This window comes from Toxorhynchites rutilus, chromosome 3, assembly GCF_029784135.1.
Source record: "Toxorhynchites rutilus septentrionalis strain SRP chromosome 3, ASM2978413v1, whole genome shotgun sequence".
In the NCBI taxonomy this organism is placed as follows: domain Eukaryota; kingdom Metazoa; phylum Arthropoda; class Insecta; order Diptera; family Culicidae; genus Toxorhynchites; species Toxorhynchites rutilus.
This window is the reverse complement of record NC_073746.1, coordinates 129057104-129072820: the sequence shown is the minus strand read 5'-3', so window position 1 is coordinate 129072820 and position 15717 is coordinate 129057104. Positions and strand designations below refer to the sequence as shown.

Genomic DNA, 15717 nt, shown 5'->3' with positions numbered 1-15717 from the left:
ATATCTAAAAGCCTGTCGAGAACGGAGGTAGCAATATCATGGTGTGGGGGTGCTACGCTTTGTCGGGTGTCGGTTATCTTGAGAAATTTAATGGCATAATAACGGCAGACTGTTACATCAGCATTTTGAAAAGGACTCTTAAAGAGTCGGCGCTGAAGTTGGCTTAGAGAAGAAGTTCATTTCTCAACAAGACAACGATCCTAAGCATAACGCCCACAAAACCACTGCGTACTTCCGTGTTTGCTGTATGAAGCTATTGGAATAGTCACAAAGCCCGGACTTGAGTCCAATAGAAAATGTGTGGTCCCTTTTAGATCAAAATGTCGACAAGGGAAATGTCACCAACCGCGACAAAGTGTTTGAAGCTTTTGGAAAACCATCGATGAATATCAACTCTCAACATATCAGAAACCTCGTTGAAAGAATGCCTCGACGCCTGCAATTCGTGATTGAAGCTAAAGGCGGCCTAACTCAATACTAATGCCAAGAAGAATCAGTTTGAATGTTTAATTACTGTAATGCGTACCAAAAAAAAGTTAAGTCCGATTGAGCTGATGTTTTGCAGAGAGTGTTTTTTCGAGGAGGTGAACATTTTTTTAGGGGGAACATTTTGAAATTTTGGATCGATTTTTTCCCCCATACATTCATTGGCACCCTAATGCATATCTGTTTCTGTCTATCCCATCAGAATGCTTTTAAAAATAGTCTGCCCCTGTTTTTTGACAACAGAACAATTCCAAATCGACAAATGACAAAACATGAGTATTTTTGATTCGAATGAAAGTTTGTATTCCGTTCAGGTTGGAGGAAATATGAGTTTTCCACAGCAATTGGGAATTTTTTGACCCGAGTGTAACTTTAGAAAAGGGCGTATCGATTTTAGTAAGAGAAATCTTTGATAATTTATATCTCAAAAACTATGAGTCGTACCGAGATAGTGTCTTAGAAAGAGTTATAGAGTATTGATGTTAAAACGTGAAAAAATATACACTGAGAAAAAAAAATTAGTACTGTGGACTGAAAAGCGAAACTTCCGTTACTTCTGAGCCATGAACCAGCAATTTTAACAGAAAGAGTCCCTACGAAGGGATACTGTCTTTTCCGGAGCAGCATGTGTTGTATTGCCTATTTTGGCTGGTCTTGACAAACTTTCTCTACTTGAATTCTACCAAATGGATATGGATATGGATATGAAACTATTCAATACTCAAGAGCTAAGGCTAATTAATAAATGCTGGTTAGTTGTGAAGCACATAGTGAAACAATGGGAGGGACTGCAATTGAACTGAAGTACCGTTTTGTCACAAATTCCGAACACTTAATTTTTAAATGTAAATTCACTGAACTGTAATGTTATAAATAATTGAATAATAAAAACCCTGACATTTTTTGTGGTATAGGCATCATTTTAACATCATTTACAGGTATCGATACTGCTTATAACTTATAGTACTAAGCATTTGCAAAAAAGTGACTGTCAAAACCAGCGATAAATTGTTTGGATTGGCAAATTCGAAATTTGAATCAAGTTTCAAAGCACAAAATCCAAGATGTAGGGAGTAATGTATTTTTCCAAAGAAGAATAGCAAATTGGCTTTAATGCGATCATCTGAATCGGTGTAGTAGCTCAGATGTTATGATTTAAAAAAAATGCATTTTCGCTGTTCGGAATTTGAGACAAATGTGATCAAACATATTTTTAGTTTTTCATCATGAATATGTATTTGTAAATCAATTTTATGGTGGACAAATGAAAGAAAAGGCTCTATTGTATCCAAAACCACATAAATTTCGCGAAAACATACCATTTTGAGTAATGAGACACTATTCAATGGCCAACAAAGGGTTCGGAATTTGGGGCAAAACGGTATTTCTAGCAAAAATGGAATTTGACAGACAAACAAAGTGAGAAAAGTGCTCGCGCAAAAAATGATAACCGTGTACGAAGAATAGTTCAAACAACGGCTTATGGTAAAAAGTAATGGGATTTAAAACTAATTTCCAGCCCCAAGTTCAAGCTTGTTTAAGTCGTAAAAAAGTCCACATAAAATCGTCACTATACATATTCCAAATCGTAGACTGTAGTGAAAAATTCACTGGGCCAAATGTTTTTCATAAGCAAACCAATTTCATTCCGCAAAAAATATGAAGAAAAAAGTAAATGTAATGCGCAGTTTTCAAATGAAAATTTACAAGATGATGTTTTATTTTTAAGATTTTTGTACTGTTTACAAATATCTTGTTATTAGAATTGTTTTTTTTTTGTTTGCTATATCAACCGGCACTTTGCTGTAATAATAAAATCAATAAACACATCAGTATAATAAAACAACCGAACTTCTTGATTTGTGGTGATCGAAGCATGGAGCTTGAACAGACGCTGTAAGACTAGATCGACAGAGTTGCATCCATAGCCTAGCACCGCAGAAAGAAACATAAAAAGAGTGTTATTTCGTAGAGTTCGAGATTGCAATTGATGTTTTCTAAAAAAAAAAGTTCTCATGACATAACAGCTGATGGTTCGAAAAAACCATCTAGATTCATCTTGGAATTTCATCAAGGTTCATTTGGATCAGTATTATACAATTGACCACGCACCATTGCTGGAGAATTTTCAAGTGTCGTTGGAGAAATTAAACGTCAACCTCAGATTACAATACTAGATGGACATCATTGAAGTAGATCAAGTATATCAAAGGATCCAGCAGACTACCCTAAGATATTTCAGATGTAACCGAGAGTTCATCAAACAGACCATCGCTGATTTTCACCGTGAGAGAACATCCAATCAAATAAAATTTAGGCAATCCCAAATCTTGAAAGCCTAGTTTGTTCAACTTTTCCACTGCAATGTCGTGAACGATTTTGTCGTCTTTTTTGTGAACCGAAAAAATGTTTGTTCACTCCCAAAGCGACGGGAAGATACCTGTTGACAAGAAAAAACTAAATAAATATCGTTTTGGAGACAACAATCCAACAGCATATTTTTTAGAATCAGTACTTGGATTGGGAACGCTTGGAAAGTTCGTTGAGAAATAGTTTTAAATTCCTTGAACATCAGGCGCGTCTTGCCCGTCGTGGAACATAAAAGACGAAAGTTCCGACTCTTTACGTTACTCAGAGACGTTTCTCCGGAACGGTTTAGGATCTCTTCTAAAGTTTCGTTGAACCCCACAAAGGTATATTGCATGACATCTGTAGTACTGATAGCTCAGTCACAAATAGTTTTGCCTAAAGGATGGGAGATGGTACTTTGAATATCTCCTGAGAGCAAACCTCTTGGCAGTTTTGAATCCTCAAATCTCGGTGGTCTGCCACGGTTGGTGAATAGATGAATGTCCAATTTTCTTAAGAGCGGGTCTGTCAGTTAGGTAGCTCAGGATATTCGTGAAGGTTTGAAAAGAGACCTCTCCGTCACCTTTGTCTAGAACTGCGTTCCAGTCAATATTCTAATAATTGAGCTCGAATGAAATAATATTATATAATTCAAGCTCAATGCGCGGTGACCGGCAGCGAAAAGTCAACAGATTTTCAATTTTCAAAAAAAAAAGGGGAAGTGGCCAATTTGAAATTCAACTCGACAATCTATCTGTTCAATAGAGCACTCTTCAAGAGATCTGCCTAGGATTAACAGATGAGCCAGAAGTATCCACTAGAATTAGGATTGGATTTGTCAAGCTGTCTGTAATCGAAAACGATTGCATTTGCAGACATTTTATTGCTTTACGGCTTCATAAAACAATCGGACCAGATAGAATTACGTACATTTTACAAATAAATATATTACGGTTGGAGCTATAATATTATGAAACGATGAACACCATTTCCATTTCCAGCATAATTTTCCTAAATGTGAAAAATATATTTGCGGAAAAACTATAGCGGAGACACCAAGTGTATGTAAAAATGCGATGAACAATGAATTAAAATATTCTTTGTGTTCGTAAAAGAGATGGACAGTACCAACGTAATTTTGTTTATTTTTTTCGTAACATCTATATTTCATACTTTATGTTTTCATCACATAACATAAAGTTCAGCCATTTTACTGAATATGGTAGAAAAACATGTATTAAATGTTGGTATATTATAGCTATAAAACGTGATATGTACGAATACAGATCTAATGACTCCGTTCAACAAATGATCCCCAATACTATAGTTTTTCAACATAAAAATATCGTCTAATCTGAAAATATCTCATTAATGTCTATGACTACACCATGTTTGAAATTCAAAAGATTTAAATGCTAAGCCCGTAAACTGTACGTAAAACGAACATTGGCTAACAAAATCAAATGATTTCTTCAAATAACATGAATCCACGATGATTGGTGCGACGTTTGAATTAGATATCTTGCAAAAAAACGATATCAAAACCCAACACTAAAACGTTAATGTTCTGTTCATTGCCATGCAGCGAAATATTGCAACATAGAGACCTACACTGACTCATCATTAGAAAACAGTTGCTCATTTCATTTCATCCAAGTTAATGAACGAAGGTCAACGCCTATTCAAATTTACCAATTACCCTCTTCCATTTTGGTACAAATTGCTTCTGCTCGCCTTTATTTCAACAACAACCCATCTAAAGGTACGAATGATCATATACTCGAGTCAATACACATTACCAATCATACCTTGCTGGAAAGAAACCGCCAATAGGAAGGAAGACACCAACAGTAGTACTCCGTATTTCGCCATGTTTTTTTTAATTTACAGCCGAAAAATAACGACACTTCTACAAAACTTTCAAAACAGTAACCACTACAATAACACTTCTGTTGACTTGTACGAGAACACCTCTCTGTAGCGGCGTGAAACTGCAGCCAAATTGCACAATTGAGAAAACGCGATCCGTTCGAGTTACCCTTCAAGAACAGGTTATTTTCGTTGTTTTGCTGTGGCGCTGTGACTGGTTCAAAACATCGACACACCCCGAGAAACACTCGAGGAAAAACTGTTACAGTACAGCTTCGCACGCTGCTTTTACGCGCCAAATCGTGAACACACAATGAATCAGATCGAGTTCCAACAGCAACCTAAGCACTGGCGCGATCAAATCAAACTGAATCGAATGACGCAATTGAATGGTCAATCAATTTTCCCACGCTGCGAGCTTATCCTTCAAGACAGACAGATCTCTGTTCCACGGCTGGCGTAAACGCGTCCGAGTTGGTTAGCGTCAGGCGTACGACTGAACGCTAGCCCTGGTTGGATGTCGCGAGCAACAAACGAAATAACAAACGTGAAATTCACGCCGCCGACGGCGTTGGAGCGGTGGTAAAAATATAAACAACTTTGGGTGGCCGGGCAATGAGAGTATTCAGGGAGCCAGACAGGCTGATCGGATTAACGTGTTAGAATACCCATATGATGATCCATTGCTACTGTTTAAAAACTATCGAAGTCTGATAAACAATCTATTGCACCCATCCAAGATTGAACACTTTCAGAAGAAAGAAAAGTTGTATAGGAAGTCTGAATTCAGCTGTCGCTGAAAAGACACATGAGCTCAAATTTTGTAGAAGTCTTAAAAAAACAATTAGGGGAAGACTGGGTAAGACCGTAACCCTAAGAAAACTATTTTTTTAGTTAAACGTCCTCTGGGATTTTCCCTGCTTGTAGTGCCGCATATCATTGATTATATAATAATATACTACATATACTACTTTTTTTTATTAATTTTAGAAATGATAAAAAAAATATTTATTTTACTGGCGGGGTAAGAAGGACCACTCGCGGGGTAAAACGAACCATGTCGACGTAAGACGAACCAAGATTGTTTTCAAACAGTTTAGTCTAGTAGAAATAACAGGAACAGTGTTGTCTAAAGTTCTGCATGTTCTAGAGTTGTTCATAAACTACACAAAAACTTCTGTATTTAGAAAATATTCGTGAAAAAATTATCAAATTTTCGGAATCTATAAGGCAATTGTCTACGTGGGTCTAAAATCTCTCAAAATCTGTTCACGTGAAGTCTGAACTACCCCGAAGTCAATTTTGATGATGTCTTTGATCCTTTAGGTTTCCTCAAAATCGTATTTCGTTCTTTTTGTATAGCTTTTATATCCATTGACGCTTTAGCCCTTTTCAAACCTTCCAGGAAGTCGTTGAAAGTCAACTAGGCCGTGTTCTCTGCAGCACCTTTTCTCCTCGTGACACGGGGGCAAGAAGAATATCGATAGTAAAGAGAACCTTATAGAGACGGTAGCCATTTATCTCCCAATCTCCCCCTAGGTATTTCGGTGCAAACGCAAGTTTCGACTATATTCAATTTCATTGCCGGTCGAAAATCCGTGTGCTCCGTGATGGAGGTTGAAAAATTTAGTGACGGATGACTTGTTGATGGCCCGATCTCTGGCAGTGGAAGTAGCTTTCAGTTTCCGGAAAGATAATGTCGGATTGGGCTTTAAAAATTTATTTCCCCGACATTTGCTTGTTCTCGTTGAATGAATGAGATATGTTGAACGAGTACACACGAGTAAAAAGATTGTGTTTTACAGTCAAAGCTCTCTAAAACGACAATCTTTATAGCGACAAATCTCTCTATAACGACATGTCTAAAGGTCCCTTCAAAATCGCATAGAATTTTTTTTCTTTACTGCGACATTTCTTTATAACGACCTTTCCCTATAACGATACATTATGGCTTCTATTTACTAAAACATAACATTCTCTATTGCGACAATTTTCAATTTCACTCCACTCATAGTGCTAATGTCAGTGCCTACGAACGTGAATAGCCTATGTTGTGTATTATAAGGTTTAATCAACTTTGAACATCTGTTCACGCCCAATTGATTTGAATTTTCGGATACTTACAAAAACAGAAATTCAAACCATAAAAGATAGGGAAAGTTTATTGAAACAAATCAATCGAAGAATTGATGTACAAGAATCCCGTCCTAGAATGAAATTGCATTAAATTTGCAATAAATTTAAAAATGAATGTATTGTTTGCGCAATTGTTATATGGATAAGGCTATTGATATCAAATTCAGGCAGTAACCTGAAGTATCGTTTGCTTCACTCAAAGGTTCGAAAAGGGTGCTAAAAATACAACATTGTCTAATGAATTCATTGTGCCGCACAATGCGAATTCATTCATCATCAAAAATATGGACTAGAGTCATGAAAAGGGTAAGAATATTGGCTTCAATGATCTTCAATTGGTGTATTTTGAACGGCGATGAGTTAAATAAAATCAATCTTTTATTAAATCAGAGCCTGACGGAGCATTCAACAATGAAACTATAAGCTCACCCAGCAAGCAGATGCTTTTAAGATTATCTATTATCTAAATTTAATACGCAAAAATGCCCGTTTCTGGAAAACTGTTTTTGATGAAACTAAAGTGTGAGGCGCATTTTAAATGATACCACATGACAATTCAAGAGTTTTTTTGTGTCAGTGTTATTTTATCTGTCATTTTTGTTGTTTTGTTGTGTATTGAAGCTTGCAAAGTTCGAGTTTCCCGCAAAAGTCGCAAAGTAAACATAACCTACACCTGGGTAGTAATGGGTTAACAAAAAAATCAATTAACAATTTACTATTTTTTTCTATCTAGAAAAATCGTTGTATCGAACGAATGAGCTGGATTTCATATTATTCTTCTTCTTCTTGAATGGCGTTAACGTTCCCTGTGGAACTTTTGCCGTCTCAACGTATGCATTAACAAGCGTCATTTATTGATACTTAGTTGAGATTTCTTAAGCCAAATAACACGCCTTGAATGTATTCCGTATTCACTGAATTTTATATTCATTACTGTTTAATGTTTTTTGTTCCAAGATGGTTAGACATCAATTGCTTTTATTTCTAATATAATTTGATCGTTATGCGTGACCTTGGGCGTTTCTCTCCTTATAGCGACATTTAAGCTCTCTATAGCGACAAACTTTAATAGCGACAATTCTCTATAACGATGCAATGTCGCTATAGAGAGCTTTCACTGTATTTGATATGAAAATTATTCATTATCACGACGTATGGCGCTTTTACCCCGTCAAAATGGTCCGTCTTCCCCCCAGAGCACTCTTTGTATTATTTTGCACTTTACACGTATTTTATACTACATTTTACACGCAGGAAGAACCGGAACAATCTACTGAAGGACTGGGACACTGGCAACTAACGGAATATATAGAAAAAACCTTATTTTGGTTGCCTTGAAAACTAGATCACTTGCAATCGCAATGGACGAAGACTTTGTTTTATTTACAGTTTTGATATTTTGTGCGCTCAGATGTTGTAAAGTGTTTCGAAATTACAAGAATATGCTATTAATGCTTCTTGCGTAGCATATTTATCAAAATACTGAGCATTTCTTATAAAACTAGAAGTGGTCCGTCTTACCCCCGTCTTGCCGGGCGTTCATACCCCGTCTTCTCCTAATTGCAGACCCAAAGGATGGTGTTTCACGAATAGTTTATCGTTTGAATTTATGTTTTCTGAGTTTGTTTATTCATTAGTTAGTTCATTCAGTATGAATATATTTAGAAATTTATTCATTAATGACTTTATTTATTTCTTTATTATCTATTTATCTATTCATCTATTCAATCATTTACTCATTTATTCATTTTACTACTTAAAATTTTGGATACCGCGGTCCGGTCGAACCTCGCGAAAAGGAGTCCTGATTGTCGTTGTCTTGTCTGACTGAATAGTCTCGTATGTACCAGTCACAACAATAAGGGAATTCATCAAAGTCGACTAACGCAGCGAACGTGGTCGCATTAATTGTATTCAACTTCGAACAATGTTATTTATCATTTTTTGTAAGTTTTTTTTTCGCAGTGAATATTAATTTTAGTAATTTTATACACGCCTCTTTTTAAAGTTTTTTCATAAAGTTATCAACATATGGGCATATGACTCATGTTGCGTTAGTGAAAAACCATCAAACACAAAATTTATTTCCTTTCTATACCCCAATAATTTATGAGGACCCTCAACATGTAAAAACTGAACTGATGGTTAGTTTTTGTTGTAGGTTTACAAGAAATGGTCAAATAATAACTAGAGTTATTTTTTTGTAGGTTTATTCATCCGTAAATGTTATTTTTGATTTTTTGAAAGGTAGATTGTTGTGATTAAAATTGGGTCGTGTAATTGGGTTTCGTGTAAATTGTCTTTAATTGATTTAATCAAACTACACTCTGTTCCACTTCTATAAGACCACCCTGAATATATTTCGTTGTAACACAAACACTTAGAATTTCAACAAGATATTTTCATACATTGTTGAATGCTCAGAATAAAATATATTAAACGTCAAATTCGTTCAAAAGAGTCGTTTGTTTGTTTATTAAGCTTAAATATCATAATTTCAGCTGTCCAGTTTTTATGAGACCATTTCAAAATCCATAAGAATTATCAATGAAAAATTCAAAACAATAGGCCGATTTACGTGTCAATAATTGGTAACCTTGCCATTTCGGTTAATAACCGTGAAAATTCGTGTTCTCATACTGTTTATCAAATTCAGCGGAATGGATTTCTCGATATTTTCAAATGTATCCGATATTGCGCCCTAGAGCTTATTAATCGTTGTGTACCGCTTTCCCTCAGTGTAGATTCTGCGTACAAGGATCCCCTCCAGGATTTTCAACAGGATTCAAGTCTGGAGAGTGAGCCGGCCAGTCCAGAAGATTAAGGTTTTGGTCCTTAATTCATTGCTTAGTTTTTTTTTGCCGGTATGAATTGTAGCATTGTTCTGCTCGAATGTGAATTTTTTGCGACGATATCTACGCCATAAAAGTAGAAGGAAGGATTCCAGAAAATGTATGTGATCCTTGCTATTCATTTTGAATGATGTGAAAGTTATCTTGAGCTTTCTGGTTACACACGATCCCGCTCAAACCATGCACGAGCCTCCACCAAAATTCCTGGTTAACACTCCTATACTCGCGCATTGGTCTGTCAGACCGAGAAATCAATAATTCATTCATTTCTCAGAAAATATCAACACTACGACTTTGCGATTCTCTCTAGCTTCGTTATTCGTCGTTCGTCATCGTTTAGCGTATCGCATGTGTTGGTACAAAGGGGACGTGTGCCACTTTTTTAACACTTTCGGTCTGACACACCGACGCGAGTATAGGAGTAACTTTTTTGGACAAGTGCCTTTTTTCATATTCTAGAATATTATTAAATGAAATATAAAAATTAATGTTAGTGGCGTGAAATATTTGTAGAATATAATGCATGAGACCATTACCGGACTATTCTTATTTGATTTCAGTCCCTTTTGAAACTGGATTGAATGGATCCATATATTAACTATTCGTCGTTAGATTCATACGTTCAAAAGCAAAATATAGATGTTTGACTTTCGTATAGTTATTCGCTAAATATAATGGTCATACATATACACACTTGTGAAAGAATTTCAGTCGTGGAAGAATTGTAAACAGTAAACTATAAACTAATCGGTGGCTTCTGGTAATTTTTAACAATTACAGTTTCGAGGATATTTTTTTTATAATGAACAATATAGACAAGAAAACAAGGAAAAGAAAAGGGAGTTACTAGAAATCCTTTTATATCATGTTTTTATTATGTTAGGTATTAATTCTTAGTTTACCAAGAATACCAAGACAAAGAATATTAGAAATATGTAAACTTTATATTCCAGAACCTTTTTCATCTGGTTTTAATCTAGAAGGACGTTATACATTCTTCTCTTCGATAAAAGGTCCAAAAAATACGCAACAACTGCATGAAATGTAGAAAATATGTTTGTTTCGAGCATGCAGTTATATGTTCTGATTCTTACTCCAATGAAACCACAATCGATTAATACGTTTTTATGTTATTTTATAGCTCTTTATACTTTCATGAATTATATTCGAATTTCGATATTTGTGTTGGAGTATCAAAAATTACACTGTTTTGAGGAGGCTGAATTAGATGACTAATAAAACATCATAAAGAGGAAGAAAACATATTTTTTGGAGTTTTTTCATTCAATCATACCCTCTTCTTCAAATAAAAGCCAATAAAGCCTGAAAAATACACAATGGCAACATTACAGAGAAGTTCAATTTTCGGTCTGTGACACCGTGCGCGAGTATACGTGTTATGATTTTGCACGCGAGTACAGGAGGGTTAAAAAATACTGTTCCTTCTTCCGTAAATCACGCCAGTACCCGCTGAAACCATCAGGACCATCCGAATTGAACTTTTTTGCACTACTTGATGGGATCCTCCAATCCGACAACTAAAACAACAGAACATGTAACCGATCTTATACTTGACACTTGAAAAATACAAAAACATTTGTTTACGTTCATCGCTTGCACACTCTCATATGAAAATCATGCAGTGTATGGTAGTCACCAATACCAATACACATTGAAGTATTGTTTGTTTGCAACGACGCAAAGCAGCAGGATAATCACCTGGTCTTATAGAAGTTGGACAGAGTGTATTGCCGGACCTTTCGATTTACTCCTGCCATCAGATTCTGTACAGCAACCTTGTCCACTTTTTTTGCCACAAAACTTTAGCACAGACCAACGAAATGCGGGGCGTTCAGATTGTTGAACGATCAAAAGAAGTGCGTCAAGTTTACGGCGACCAAATTTGGATTGTTATACTCTTTATTGGTCATGTTAAGTTTTTTTGTTCGATTCATAGTCAATAAATGGCTCCAGTGGTGCACCCGTGGCCGAGTGGTTAGCGTCACATCTAATATGCCGGGAGCTCGCGTTGGGTTCCCGTTCTGGTCGGAGGAATTTTTCGTCAATGAAATGAAATGTCGCTTCACAGACGGTGTTTGACTATTTGCGTCCATAATACCTACCAACTCCTATAAACTCAGATTATACAATTTCATATCTTTAATAGTGCCATGCGTCCGTTGATTCAAGTACAAACTATTGTTAAGTTATTATTGCATAACCAGGCATAATCGCCTTATAAAAATAGGAGGATTAGTTTTGCTCATGAGATTTGAGGCGTTAAATAAGTTACAGAGGAATGTATCGTAAAAATGTAACCTTTAATATTAAATTCAATTTTCAAGTATGATTTTTTAACGGTGTATCCAACATGTTATTTTTATTAAGCAATTCATATATTTTCATCGTCATATTTTAAACAGACATCGAGATCAGTGTTATGACTTTTTGCGAAAAACATAAGTAATTCTGGATGAGCCCTTATGAAAAATTAGTCGTAATTAAATTGGTCACCAGATAATTAAAATTGTGATTTTAGATAGCTATCATTTTATGGCCAATGAACGAATTTCAAGCCAACTCGACTGGTTATTGGCAGAACTATCTCAGGTAGCAGTAAAACATTGTGGATGTAAAGACATTGATCATTCAAGTAACTTTGCATACTTGAATTCTTCAAAACCAAACCAAATTGAAACCAAATGAAACCATGAAACCATGAAACCAAATTTTGCATGTGGAGGTTTTAGGGTGCAATAAATGTTTTTACGGTGATTGAATACTCCTCCCCCTCTCTTAGGGGGGGCTTCCATACAAATGAAACACAAATTTCTACATTTCTCGAGGATTATTCAAGCAAATGAAACCAAATTTGGCATTTGAAGGTTTTAGAATGCTTTCCTAGGTTTCGAATGGTCCGGCTAGAGACCTTCAGAGCGGGCCGTTCACAAACCTCTAAAACTCTCTTCCCTGTTCCTTTTTTTTATAATGGAGCATCCCCACCGAACAATGGGACCATATCGAATAGGATGGGACGGAATTTAGGGGTATCATGTTTGTCGATAATATTGTTACTCACTACACTTTGGTGAAGACTGCCAGCCACCGGTTGTCACGATCTCCGTTTTTGTCCCGGGGATTATGAGGATAACGATCTCAGCGACCACGGGGTCTTGTCTTTAAACCGATCACTACGGCTTAGCGACCACGGACACCGAACCAACACAACGAATCTCGAACCGCACTTCTCATCTCGCGTCGTTTTTTTTTCTTTTTGCGTTTTATTTTTCCGCGACTCATGGCTTCGGCGCTCCCCACTAAAGTGTTGCATCCTTTCGGACCACGCGCACTCTACCTCCTAAATCGCCTATCCTTCTCCCACTTCTAGACTGTCATTTTTTTCCGTGGTTGACGTATCTCCCTGCAAAAGTCGCAGGGAAGTTTCAGTGAAGAGACGATTACATCGAAGCACGAACGATGCAACTTCCCTGTCGACAAACAGATAGCGCTAGTCGAAAGCTGTCAGTTTCGACGGGGTCAAACACGACGTTACAAGGGGGGGGGTTACAAGGGGGGGGTTACAAGGGGGGGGGGGGCTGCCATACAAATGAAACACAAATTTCTGAATTACTCGAGAATTAATCAAGCAAACGAAACCAATTTTGGCATGTGGAGGTTTTGGGATGCAATAAATATTTCTATGGTGGTTAGAGACTCCTCCCGCTCTCTAAGGGTGGGCTGTCATACAAATGAAACACAAATTTCTGCATAACTCGAAAACTAATCAATCCAAATTTGGCATGTTAAGGTTTTACGAGGCACGAAACGTTTCTATGGTAAATACATTCCTCCCCCTTCTCTAAGAGGGACTGCCATACGAAACACAAACTTCTGAATAAATCGAGAACTAATCACGAACAATTTGGGATGTGAGGATTGTTGGGTAAGAGAAATGTTTCTATAATGGTTATATTGCGCTAGCGAAATTGATCTTTGTTCGAAACTGGAAATGGATTTTAATGTGATGAAACGCACTCCTATATCTTCTTCTATCTATACCAAAAAAAAGAATCTCCGGATGTGTTGATAAGAGCAGAACTCGAGGAAGGAATTGTCCGATTTAGGGCCGTCTTTATTCTATCATATTTTCTGTATAAAACATTTATTCCATGTAACAGAGAAACATGTTATCGGCAAGTGGTTGAAAAATCTTGAACGAGAATTGTGTCTGAAAATAATCTGATATTAAAATGATGAATTTTGTTAGAAATTTTGGAATTTTATAGTAAAAGGTAAATTCAACGGGGTCGAATAGAAGATCAATCAATGAACAGTTCTGCGATTGGACCCATGAACTTGCTCATAGTAAAAAAACGTGAATGTTTGAAGGTATTGATAACAAAAAACAAATTTTGGGCGGGACGAAGTTTGCCGGGTAAGCTAGTTTAAAATAAGATTACACTGAAAAACAATATTTGCAAGATTGAAATTTATTCCTCTGAAACATTTTTTAAATTCCCGAAAAAAATATATTTATAGCCCTTACAATTTCTTACAAGTCACCCATACTTTGTAATACCAGGGACAGACATACAGCTGTACTTGCGTTGTAAGAGTACAGCATTGTACAGGTACTATCGTACCATGACAGACATACTTTGGTTGTACATTGTACAGTATGTCAAACTGACAATCAGAAATTTTTCCAATTTTCACCTCATATTTCAATGAAAATGGTTTTTATCTAGTGTCTAAACTATCAAACACAACAAACAAGTTTCCAATCTGAGTTATTAACTCAAGAGAAAGCAAATGAAAAGAATGTTTACCAAGTGTTTTGATTCGGTTTGTTCATTCTACTCACCACTAACCGTCTATGGCGCTGCGCACAGTACAATTGTAGCCATGTACAGCGGTAAAACAGGTCGGTACAGATACAGCGATTGTACCGAGTTGCTTTCATGGTTCTAGCGCTGTTCATGGTGACAGACATACAATTTTCGAAGTACAGCGCAAGTACAGTTGTATGTCTGTCATAAGTATAATACCAGGGACAGACATACAGCTGTACTTGCGCTGTAAGAGTGCAGCGTTGTACAGGTACTATCGTACCATGACAGACATACTTTGGTTGTACATTGTAACGTATGTCAAACTGACAATCAGAATTTTTCCAATTTTCACCACATATTTCAATGAAAAAGGTTTTTATTTAGCGTCTAAACTATCAAACACAACAAACAAGTTTCCAATCTGAGTTATTAACTCAAGAGAAAGTAAATGAAAAGAATGTTTACCAAGTGTTTTGATTCGGTTTGTTCATTCTACTCACCACTAACCGTCTATGGCGCTGCGCACAGTACAATTGTAGCCATGTACAGCGGAAAACAGGTCGGTACAGATACAGCGATTGTACCGAGTTGCTTTCATGGTTCTAGCGCTGTTCATGGTGACAGACATACAATTTTCGAAGTACAGTTGTATGTCTGTCATAAGTATAAGATAGGCACTTTTAAATTTTTTTACTAACAACAACTTTTCCATGTTTTGTTTGAAGAAATCACAAATAATCCTATTTCTGTTTATAGTCAAGATAACGAGATAGTGTATTCGACAAAGTTTTAGATCTTATCAAAATATGAATTTTTGGTCGAAGACGTCAACTTTCTATCTTTTATAATTTTCGGAATATATGACATGTTTGTATGGAGACTCCTGAAAAAGTCATGTTTTACTCCTAACATTTTTTGTGTAAATTCTCACGTTGGACATGTTCTTGACATGTTTATAAATATGAAAAAGGTTTGCAGAAAATGTTAATTGCGATAATTTACACATAATATGAGTTAAACAATATGAGTTAAACATCAGTAGTAATTTTTCAAAAAAAAAACATGAAAGTTTCTGTTATGCAATTTTTTCCCCTGTATCAGTGCCCTTCTTCTGATATATGGATGAATCGTTGGTAGTTGTATGGGCTATTCATATAATTTTTGTTCAGAATTTCCAAAAAGACATGTTTAAA

The 15717-nt window shown here is 36.2% G+C and overlaps 1 protein-coding gene across 1 annotated transcript in view; it reads right to left on the bottom strand.

Annotated features, from left to right (window-relative positions):
• LOC129775231 (uncharacterized) overlaps positions 1-5189 on the bottom strand; it is an 80986-nt gene extending 75797 nt beyond the window's left edge. The window contains exon 1 of the mRNA XM_055779670.1: positions 4644-5189. Within this exon, the coding sequence (XP_055635645.1) occupies positions 4644-4707 (64 nt within the window). The 5' untranslated portion in view covers positions 4708-5189. The remainder of the gene's footprint in view (positions 1-4643) is intronic.
• Between the last annotated feature and the right edge of the window lie 10528 nt (positions 5190-15717).